This window comes from Raphanus sativus, chromosome 5 (assembly GCF_000801105.2).
Source record: "Raphanus sativus cultivar WK10039 chromosome 5, ASM80110v3, whole genome shotgun sequence".
Lineage (NCBI taxonomy): Eukaryota > Viridiplantae > Streptophyta > Magnoliopsida > Brassicales > Brassicaceae > Raphanus > Raphanus sativus.
The window spans coordinates 17995003-18007908 of NC_079515.1; the positions used below are offsets into that span (position 1 = coordinate 17995003).

Here is a 12906-nt window from a genome sequence, read left to right on the forward strand (position 1 = left end):
AGCGGAAATTGATTCCATATGTAGCAAGTTCCTGTGGAAAGGCAAAACAGAGGGAAATTACTCAGCAAAGGTGTCTTGGGACTCAGTCTCAAAGCCGAAGAAAGAAGGTGGTCTAGGTCTAAAGCACTTAGCTTCTTGGAACAAAGCGGCAGCGATAAAGCTCATATGGATTCTCTTCTTCAAACCCCTATCTATCTGGTCCATCTAGTTCACAGCTGAGGTTCTACAAGGTAACCTAAATAATTTTTGGGTTATTAACACTAGACAGAAACATTCATGGATGGTTAACCAGCTCCTACTACTAAGAGAAATTGTCTACCCCTGGATTAAGATGGAGATTGAAAACGGAGAGTTATGCTACTTCTGGTCTTCAAACTGGACTCCTTTCGGTAAAATCTCCACTTTCCTGCACGATCAAGCGCCAACACTGATCGGTATTCCGAGGGATTCAACTGTTGATGAGCTCTGGGAAATCGATCATTGGGTACTACCTGCAGCAAGATCAGACAAGCAGGTTCAGCTATACTCTTTCCTGACCTCGCTTACTTTATCAAACCAATCAGACTCTATGATTTGGGCTCCAAGTGGCAACAATGAAACTACCTACTGCACTAGAAGGATCTACAATCTAATCAGAGAGCAGGGAGCAGAGGTTACCTGGTCCAAAGAGGTGTGGTTCTCAAGAGGTATCCCTAAATACAGCTTTCTCACTTGGCTAATGGTGTTAAATAGGTGTCCCACCAAAGATCGTCTACTACAATGGGGCCTCCAAACAGATGGGACTTGCTCTTTATCCAACATGCAACTGGAGAGCAGAGACCATCTGTTCTTTTACTGCGCTTATTCTTGGGAAATTTGGTTTGTTTTGGCGTCACGATGCTCGATCCCACCGTTAAGAAGCTGGGAGGCAACAATCGCTCAACTTCAACACTTCGCCGGCAGGAAAGCTCACCGATATCTACTTCTTCTGGTCTGGCAGGCGACGATTTATCACTCTTGGCAGGAGAGGAATAACCGCATTCATAGAAGCTCCTTCAAGTCCGCTGCATCAATCATCTTCGAATTAGACAAAGTGATCAGACAGAGGATTGCTAGTATCAGGCAATTGGACATCGCCATCGGCTCTGAGATGTTCTCCCTTTGGTTCTCTACCTCCTAAACTCTCCTCTGTTTCGAGCATTGGTTTCTCAGACAAAGCGCAACCCCTTCAGCTTTCTCTCAAATGGGCATTCTTCTCTTTTTCGTTGATTCTCACTAATAGGCTAATCTTACACTAATGGTGTAATTTGGGTTCTGTAATATGTAAGGCTTCTTGGCCCACTAGGCTTTAGCTTTGTAACAGGCTTTAGTTTTGTAACATTTTATTTCTCATGTTTTTTAATAGAAAATCTTTTGGCAAAAAAAAAAAAAACATGCTCTAGTAAAATCAAAAATTTATCCAAATATATAAGTAATCTAATTATTTATAAAGGAAGACTTCTTCAAACATTTATTTACAAAATACTTCTCTAAAAACCTTCTATAGAAAAGTCAAATTTCTGTAAAAAAATTTCAATGTTGTACTCAGCTTAATTTAGTAACCCATTTGGATAATCTCGTAAATTGGCTAGGACTATACAGAACTGTTTATAGGGGTTGAGATGTCATGACTATGATTGAATGAGATTAAAAGTATGGTCTGACTATGATTGTTGTTTAATTGTTTTAGCTTTTGTTGTTTTAAATTTTTTCTTTTCGTTGGATTTCGGACTGATAAATAATAATACTTCTTAGTTCTTACCCACAGTAAGAATTCCGAATCAAACCCAAGATATTAACTGGGAGAGTTGATGTCGCCAACGAAATTTTTATTGTTTGGTAGGGGCCATAATGATATGTAACTGATCTTCTTCTTAACTAATTGTTATTATAAAGTCCATGACAGTTTCTTTTCACTGAGAAATAAGCTGCTCTCCAATCTAGTTTTTTTAGATTTTTTATATTTATTTAAATTTCCATCAACCGAAAGAGCTTTTCTTTTGGGTTGCTTTATTTCTTTTTCGAGCTTTTTCAACCGTCAAAGAAACGTCTCTAGTCTCAGCTATTTGTCTCCTTCAATCGACAGTGTTTTACTCTCTCGTTCTTTTTTTCTCTTTTATCTTTTTGTTTGAACCTCTTCCCTTGAGGAACCAATAGAGGTGGTGGCTATTATCAAGGTTAAATAACTGGCACACAAAAAAAGACAACTACATTACCAATATGCAAGGTTTTCTCTCTTTTAAAAACCAAAAAAAAATGTGTCTAGGGTTTATGGAAAATTATATGAGTAACTCTCTTAATTCCACGTTAATTTTCGCTTGATCTATATCAAAAAGTTATTTGGAGTATATCTCTAAACTAGTCAGGTAAAAGTGCATTGGAGAAATTTCCGGTGATTTCATAACCAGTCCATAATTTTTAACTTACTAGTTAGTACAACAGTCAATGAAATACATGAAGTGAATAGAGCATTTTAGAATATGTATACACAAAATAACTGTCTACTTGGAGTGTAGTCTATATCTATACTGGATTTCTCTTTATTATATTAAATAGATAATTTGATTGATTAAAGGGGAAGCTAATGATCTATAAATACTTTTGATCATGAGAGTTGCTTTTGACTATAGTTTAACTACCTTATTGGGATGAATTAAACTATGAAAGTTTTAATTTAACAAATGTTTAGTCAGAGAAATATTTACTCAAGTTTTTTTTTTATTTTTCTTAATTTAGCCAAAAAATAAATATTTACTCAATTGTTTGTGTTTTAAGGAATTAATATAAAGGAACATCAAATCAGGGAGAGGTTACAAAAAGAAGGAACAATAAGTAATCAATAGGGTTGTTGTGGAGGACATTCTTAATTTGACTAAATAACTACCACTTTCCACACAAAAAACTACCACTTAGTTTTTTTTTTCGAATAAACTACCACTGAGTTATTTACGGATTCCAGCAATAGTTGACCTGTGGTAATAATAACACTCATGATGGATATACAAATTATATATTTCATAAGCACTTTGTATATGATATTTCGTAAGAATGACTTATTCAAGATTTTTTTTTTTTTTTGAAAAGGACTTATTCAAGAATTGTATAATCGTACTCTTGTTAAGTATGATTACTTTATGATACATATATCACGATTAGAAGATGGCGTTTTAAGTTGGCTATGTTTTCTTGATTCGAATTGATTTAGTATAATGTATGTTGAGGTAAGTGATATAGTATTAGTAGAAATGCCACAGTATGTATATTTCATTTGCGCCACAAGAAAAAACTATAAACCATAATCTTGACGTAACATATAACATTCATGATTCATCTATTTTAAATGCATACATGGGTGAAACTTAGTATAGAAATAACTAGATATGATCTTACATTGTATTTCTTTTAGTCTTTTTAATTAATATGAAATGTCTCGGAGCTACGGAAGAATTCATACTAATCTCTAATGAAAGATGTAACCCATGGATATATACTTTTTCGGATATGCAAATGAACTCAAAAATATGGACTCATATCCGTATAAATGCCAAAAAAACAATATGACTTACTTTTTTGCAGCAGATAAATCTAACTTGAGACGTGTTAGAATTTCAGTTTCAACTCCCTCCCTTACTATTGGACCACATTGTCCCGGACACTTCTCTTTAATTCTGTACACCTTGTCGAAGTATATAAAAAATCAAGAAAGATGTAGACAATTGAAAGTTAACCCTTAATGAATGGACGTAGTACATCTAAAACCGGGCTGAAGAAGAATGGTTCTTGTAGCCTCCGAGTTCAGTGAGTGATGGTAAGTAATAAGCTTCCTCTGAAGTTGTTGAAACTGTTCCCTAGATTGTGTTAAGTGGAGAGAAGTTCAAGTATGTTTGTGGATTTATGGGTTAAAGCTTAATATGGTTATAACATGTCACATATATGAAATCCAAACCTTCACGAGTATTGGATTGTTCTATAGAATTTTATTTTATTTGTGTAACTAATATGTTAATACTGGATCACTACTTAGAAAATAATATACAGTGGTATAATAATCGGACGGCTTCAAATAACAGTTGAAAGAAAACGAGTAGCTACCTGCCACCACCTTTTTAATTTAGAGAAAAATCAAAGATTTGGTATTAGAGAGGGAAAGATCTATTGAAACCGACACAGACGGTCCAAAATATTTCATTTGTTAGTAATAATCTTATGCAATACTAAAATACATAAAATCAAGCTTTTTGGTCCTGTCACTGCATATAAAATCATAAAACTAGATTTTGACCCGTCCGACCGGACGGGTATTTATTTTATGTTTTTAGTTTTTTAAATATTAAATGATGTATTTGTAATACTTAAAATAAATTTAGATTGAAAAATAATCTTTACAGTTATAATAAAAATTAAAAGTAAAATTTCAATAAGATTATTATATAAATTTTAAATTTCCTAACTAAAATAATATATAGGAGACTCATAAATTTTTTAATTTCAAAAATCTTAGCATCCCATAAAAATAAAAAAAATATAAATACATAAAATATATAGACATATTTGAAACTATAATTTATATTAAAATAAATTTGTTAAAGAAAAATAATCTTGTGTTGTTCTTGTTTATTTTTAGAGTTTAACCCGTGACTATATAAATATTTTCTTTCACTTTAGTCTTTTTGTGTACTAATGGTATACTATATATATATTTGTAAATTAAAATGTATTACATAATTTTTGATATAACGTTTTAAAACATAACATTTTTATTTATTACTTTAAAGTAATCATATTTTGTGATTTAATCGTCTATTATATCACAATGTATCATATAAACAAATCTTATATTTATAACTAATTGAATTTATATTATGAAAGCATTGTGATAATAATATATAAATAAATTATTTTATATTTTATTTATATATTATATAAATTAATTATGATGTGTAATTTTTTATTTTATTATTTGTTACTAATAAATATTAAAAATATTTAATATGTTAATACAAAATATATTAGGAAATCTATTTTGGTTAAGATTTTATTAAGGAAATCTATTATTTAAATTAGGAAAAGACATTAAATGTTTAAATGCATTATATAAATTAGGAAAAAACAATCATATTTAAATATAACTTCATTTAATATCTTAGTGGCATGAGAATGTAATTATAATGTAATTCTAATGGAAAACTTTGGCTAGAGATTGATCCGCACACCCGTGCGGATATTAATTCTTACATTTTTATATATCAATATTTTTTCATTTAATGATATATATTTTAGATGTGTTGTAATATAACTAATTATATTCAAAAACCTGAATCGAATAGGGTAATACTAATATGGTTATATTTGATACACTATCTGAACCTGTTAAAGACACATTGGTTATTTAGATATCTTTAGGTTTTATACATCAAAACCAAACTTATCTAGACCAATAACTCAACTCAAAACCTATACTTAAATTTATAATATGGAAGCTGACATCATTTAAAAACAAAAAAACGATACCGAAAGAAACAACATGTACATAAATGAATAGCCAAAGTTCATGTCTAACTGATTTTATAAACTAATAAAAAGTCTCTTTTTATATGTTTGGCTAAATTAAATTGGAATTAAAAAGTTTTTGTATTTAGTAAAATAATTATTTGAAGTAAAATTAAGTGACAGTAAAAATAACACATTTTTATTATTTTTATTTAAGTTATTATTTTATTCACAAAACACGCATTTGAATTATGTTTTGGCTACGTAATTTTCCAACCGATTGAAACTAAAACAAAAAAACGTTTTAACAAAACAAACTAAACCAAATGTTTAACCACATATAAATCTTAGTTATTTACATTTTTGATTTTATAATTAGCACAAGTTTATATTGATTAATTAATAAATAAAAATCGACACTGTTATGTTTATGGTAATATAATTAATGATGTGAATTATTGTTAAGGTAATATAATTAATAAAAATTTTAAACTAAGTAAAATATGGAAATACAATTAATGTAATATTGCTATCCATGTTTCCAAACAATTTTAATTTAGACTACTATTCATGTGTCCAAACATTTTCAATTTGTACTTCAGTTTTAATAATATAGATATCAGGAAAATCTTTGAACTTTATTCCATTACATACAAAATATTAAGTTTAATGCATCAGTAAACTTTAATATTCCCATGGGCCATGACCAATAAAAATGATGGAAAACGGCAAAAGCTATAAGTGGTTATTGAAAAGAGTCGACTGTTGAAGTATTGTCGGAAAGACACTCCACCATATAACTACAAATCTTATCACTAGTGGAAACTGTCGAGTGTGGAGTTATATTTTTCGAGTGTGAAGTTTTATTTTTCGATTGTGGAGTTCTTTTTCTTTCTAATAAAACCATATTATCTTTCTAAATTCTTCCAAAAGTAAAATTTGATTTTCTATTGAAACTAAAAGTGTACAGTCATCTGGTCTACTGCAATTCGAAAGCAAATTAATCTTCAAAAGTGAATTATGATATTGTAAGATGTTTTATTAAGATGTTTTCCACAAGATTACTTTTCAACTATTGTTTGATAAAAGGACGAGCTCGCCACGATTCTACTACGTTCTTTTCATTTGCTTTCGAAATCTGTGGGCGTCTTCTTTTTTCTTAGTTCTTTTAATTTTCAATCATTTTTTGTTCTTTTCTACGAAAATAGCGTGCACTGTATAGTTTCTTTTAACTTTGTTTTTTGACTAGTGATGAATAGACATATTGTTGTCCCTATTGTATATTTGTGTTTATTTTAAGGTAGCTTTCCTTATTATTTGTGACCTTCTATTGAAACAGTAAAAGAAGATTTAGAGCATTTATTACATTCTACTTTTAGAAAATTATAGAATAAAATAGTGAAGTAAAAGTATTTCTACTTCTAGTGTAAAACTATATTTTCTCCGAAAATGAAATAATTTATAATAAATATAATTTACTTTAATTATATTTCATTTTGAAGTAAAAATAAAATAATTAATAAAAAAATACTACTGTATTTATGGAGTGAATTCATTATTTACTTATTATGAAAAGAAAAATAAAATTAGAATATTTTTTGTTCCAAATTCCATTTCGAATTAAAATATGAAATGAGGTTAAATATGCTCTAATATATTTTTATTTATTTCAAGATAAATATTATTGTTTTAGTTATATTTTCCTAGATCTAAAAGTTATATTATTATTTTCAAAATATTTTTAAATCATAAGATTTAAAATTACGATTAAGATACATACTTTAGTTATAATTTCCATTTTGATATTCATATGTTTTCCATGGGACTTTGTATATTAGATGAAAATGATTAAATATATAAAAAATTCATTTAATATATCATAATTTTAGGAAATTTTAACAAATAATAGAATAAAATAAATTAGTTTTTAATCTTCTAAATAAAATAGTCATATAAAAGAAATATATTGCACATTATTTACAGAATCTTGATAATATGTAAATGTTTGCTTTTCTGTTGAACCTTAGTAATATGTTAATAGTTTAACAATGATAATATGTAAGAGAAAAAAATGTGTCTGTTCGTTCGTTCGTTTGTCGTAGCAATCAGTTGCAAGTCATTAAAAGAAAGTTTGGTCGTTAAATTTTTTAGGGATACCAACAATAATATGTGAGTGATCACAAGTTTACAAGTTGTAGATCAAAGCAGTCTTTTTTTAATCAAAATAGATCAAAGTAGTCTCAAAAATAAAAAGATGTAGTTCAAAGTAACATGAAAACGAACACGGTTTAGTGATTTGACAGGCTGTTGCGCCTATTTCGTTTAACCCTTCTTCAAGTTTTTCTAAGCATGGTTACAAAAAAAAAGTTCTAAGCAACGAAATTTTTTCTTTGGTCTAAATGTTAAAAAAGCAACGAAATTTAGTTTTCATTATAAAGTCTAATTTTGATTTCTTTTATTATTCCCTCCTATGCATACTGGGGGACCCACTGGAAAGCTGTGAAAATATTTATAAACAAAAGAAATAGAAAACAATGATTACATGCACAAGCACGAGGAACAAATTTCCTTATCCTATATATATTTTTATCCTATATATTTATGATATATCATATACACATTTTTATAGAACATCGGCCAAAGAGACTCCTTTATTGTCTATATAAATATGACAAAAATAAGTATTAGAAAGTATGTATAGCATCTAAATTCTAAACTATTAAAGGGGAAGTACAAATTGTATTTACTCTTTAAAGTTGCACAAATATTATAAGAAAATGTCATTGGAGTTAAAACACTGGATTTTGTATTTAAATTGGACCGACGTCGATGTTGAGATCAAACCGGAACGTTGTGCTTAAATCGACGTCGATGTATAACCAAATTTTTTTCCAAAATAACTCCCTATATTATAGCACAAATTAATAACAATAAGATATAAATTAATGAGATTGAGAAATATCCGAATGAAATTGAAATAACTAATTAAATAACTAGCTTAGGTAAACACATGTTTGCAGAGATTTTCCATCTCAAATTATTTTTCTACTGTTAACTTTCTCATAGAATAATTAAATTATTAGCTAAAATTTTGGGCATTAACCAATTTAAGATGATCCAAACTATTATGTATATTGACACAAACTTAAGCCCATAATTAATTTGTAATTATTTAAATTTTGATACATTCAATTTTCAGAAATCTTATCCAATTTTTTTATATGTTACAAATTTTATAGAAGTTGAATAATAATGTTTTCCTTATAAATGTTATAACAAATTTATCAATATTGTATATACCATACTTACTCAGTTCTCTATTTCTTCATATTTTATTCAAAAAAATTATTTCATATATATGTTATATAAGTCTCTTTATATATGCTTATTTGTGTATAGGTGATACAATAGGTTGTCAACACAGAGAAAATATTTAATCTATTACAGTTAACTTTTACAAACACATCATTTGAAAATTAAAAGTAGTCAAAAGTAAAAATCTAAAGTAGATAAACAATAATCAAATCACCAAAAATACTTAAAATATATATTTTCCATCTAAATATTCAAGCTAAAATTCTTCTTAATTTAAATTTAGGTGTTTTGGCTTACGTTACTCAAATTTATATGTTTTAAAAAATTTAAAATATATATAAACTTTAAAAATTATAAAATAATTTAAACGGGTTATCCAAACCTGAACCGAACCCACAAAGATCTAAATCAAACCTGAATAGATTTTAATTGAATCTGAATGGGTATAAAAGTGACCACCCCTAACTTAAAAATATAAAACAATCAAATATTATAAATACATAATTTAATATAAACAAACAGAAAATTAATACCCGTGCGGTCGCACGGATCAAGATCTAGTACTTCATTATCTAAACTGATAACCAGTGTTCTTATATCTGGGTTGTGATTACTACTACTTTACAAGTGTTTTTAATCTCCTTTTGGGAAACATTTTTTGGTAATATCCCTATTTCAAAAATTTATTAACGCATTTCTATTTTCCTGACAAAAATATAAGAACTTATAACTTAAGATAAAGTTCAAATTGGAAACATCTATATTATTAAAACCGAAGTATAAATTAGATTTGTTTGGAAACATGAATATCAGTTTTAAAAAATAGGTTTGTTTGGAAATATTGATAGTAGTTTAAAAAAGTTTGATTAGAAGTATGATTGGCAGTTTAAAAAGAAAGTTTGTTCGGAAACATAAATAGCAGTATAAAAAAGATTATAATATTGTTTAGAAACATGGATATCAATATATTAAGAATAAAAAAAATGATGACTTATGTTATTAAAAATTTGGAAATCTATTATATCATAAGAAACTATCTATTTAGATCATCTTTAAAATATAAATGAGCTAATCTAATTACCTAAAACATCTTCTGTCTAAAATAATCATAAAAAAAATAAACTTTGTATACATATTTCAAATCAAAATAATAATTAAATTTGATTTATATCAAATTTGATTCAAAATATACATATATTCAAAATTTTATTTTTATTAAAATATTTCCAATAACCTTTATTAAAAAAATGATTTCAGTATATATCAAAAAAATATAAAATAAAGTCCAATTTCATATATCAACCTAAACTATGGTTTTTATATTTCACATTAAGTTTTAAAAATAAAATATATGTGATTATTTATATGATGGTACATATAAAATACTATTAATTATATGATGAATTATATGATCGTACATAAAAATACAATTAATTATATGATGACACATATATGATATATAATAATGACTAGGGATGGGTGTTCGGGTACCCATTCGGGTTCGATTCATGTCTGTTTTGGGTTTGGGTTTTCTAGGTCAAAGTTTTCAGCCCCATTCAGATATTTCTATTTTTAGGTTCAGATTTGATCGGATCTTTCTGGGTTCAGTTCTGGTTCAGATAATCTATTTAAATTATTTTTAAAATTTTAAAATTCATTACATACTTTATATTTCTTAAAAACTAAAAACAAAATTATATTATATATAATTTAACAACATATGTCAGAATACCAAAACTTAACATATAAATTGGTTTCATTTAAATATTTGGATAGAGAATCAATAATTATTTTAAGTTTGTCCATCTTAGGATTGATCATGTCTAGGATTCCCTTGTCCATGGATTCATTAGCATCTTTCTTTAATATCCGAGGGATCTTATCTTTGGAACTTATTGGTCTACCACGTTTCAAACATGCCTTAGACTTAATAGCAACTTGATTGTGTCCTTCTTGAATATCAATTCGAATTTGGTGCATTTACAGCTGGTATATATAACTTAGTAATTCTGTTCGGATCAGCAAAGGAATCTGGCAATTGTTTAAGCTAGCTTTTGTATAATCTTTTGGACTTCTAAATCTCATTCTTGAGTCCCAAGATCTTGCCAATATAAAGATGTATGATTCCATGTAATTTCTTTTTACCAGCTTATTATCATCTCCCCCTAATGTTGGATGCTCGGATTCACCAAAGTGACTACCCGTATACCTGGCCTTTAAACAAATCACCCGTGGTTGGCTCAAGGTACTTAATGAACGTGGGAGATTCATATCAAACATATATTCCCATCTTCCATCTTAATTCTCTGTGGTGGAGCAATTGGAACGTAAACAACACATCCAAATATCTTAGGATGAGATATGTCTGGCTCTTGATCCGTTAGTAATTGGGACGGGTGATATCTTATGTTCACTCATGCGTATTTGTTAATGTCTATGTGCCATCGAATGACACAGAATGTTGCCCCCATGGACATACAATACTTACTAAACGCTTTGGGACGTGAATTTATTAGCATTATCAAAACATTTCTTATCTCTTTGGGCGATTTCAATTAAAGGAACTCTTTGTTCCCTTCGCCCACGATTTCAATATGAGACAATTCATTCATTTAACTTAAGTTTTCATTAGGCAAAGAAGTAAACAAATTCAAAGAAACAAAGAGAGCATAAAACAAAGCACAAAATGTTTGATGCCGAAATCAACTTGACTCTTTTTAGACAATCAGAAGTTTCATACTCCATAAGATCATCTTTCTCATGATCAAAATCATCTTCATCATCTTTATAGACCATGTGGGTTTCTGGACTCTTCCCTTTCAAACTCTCTTGGTAGAGATCGATAAGATGTTTGGGAGTCCTACATATCTTAGCCCAATGGTTACTCATTGCACACCTATTACACACTGATTTGGTCGAGTGTTGTGGTTTAAAAGAAATATCACGGCCTCTGCCTCTTTCACGGCCATAATTAGACTGATGGCACGTCCATAATGGTTCTCATGCCATATCCCACGGCCATATGAGTTTCCTCGACCTTTTCCACGTTCTTGCCATTTTCCACGGCCTTGTCCGTGTTGGCTATCATGTTGAATGTGGTTGGTTTCTTTCGTTTGCCTTTTCGGCTACATGTGCATCAGGTAATGTAGTTGATCCAGGAGGTCTCAATTCACTATTTCTCATTAGTAACTCATTATTTTGCTCAGCAAGCAATAGACATGAAATTAGATTTGCATATGTCTGAAACCCTATTCACGGTATTGTTGTTGCAACAAGACATTGCTGGTGTGGAAGGTGGAAAAATGTCTTTTTCAACATATCTTTATAAGTAACTTCCTCACTACATAATTTCAACTTAGAAACTATCTTAAATAGGGATGAGTTATACTCATCCACGGACTTATAGTCCTGGATCTTGAGATTCCTCCAATCATATAGAGCCTTTGGTAAGATTACCGTTCTCTGGTGATCATATCTCGATTTCAACTCTGTCCAAAGGTCTAGGAGATTTTTGATTGTCATATATTGATCTTTGAGACTCTCAACCAAATGATGATGAATAATTAAGATAGCTCTGCATCTATCTTTCTCACGGACATTATTATCCTCGATGATACTTTCACCGAGCCCCTTTGATTTTAGGATGATCTTAGTATTAAGCGCCCATTGTAAGTGATTATCACCAGAGAGGTTTAGGCAGCATATTCCAAATTGTTGATTTTCGACATCTTAAATCATATGTTTATAATTTAGAATCTAGAAGAGCTCATGTTTAATGCATTCAAGACAATCGAATATGCAAATTGGTCACACGACCAAACGGATATGATGCATTCATATTCAATCTTATCATTCGGTTTCTATCAGTTAATTCATGATGCAATCAATACAAGCTAAACGGATATGGAATGTTTCAATCAAGACTCTTGGCCAAGATAGTTTTTATCAGCCAAGCATACGAGTTTCTAAGTGTAATTGCAATCAATCAATGTTCAATCGGTTATGAATGAATGATGTAACAAATATTATATGATCAAACTTATTGAACGGTTTCTATATGATCTTAATGCAATCGGTTCATAC

The 12906-nt window shown here is 29.1% G+C and overlaps 1 protein-coding gene across 1 annotated transcript; it reads left to right on the plus strand.

Annotated features, from left to right (window-relative positions):
- The first annotated feature begins 331 nt into the window (after positions 1-331).
- On the plus strand, positions 332-1159 carry LOC108858402 (uncharacterized). Its single transcript, XM_018632333.1, has one exon. It carries the CDS (start codon positions 332-334, stop codon positions 1157-1159), a length of 828 nt encoding a protein of 275 aa, XP_018487835.1.
- Positions 1160-12906: the final 11747 nt, after the last annotated feature.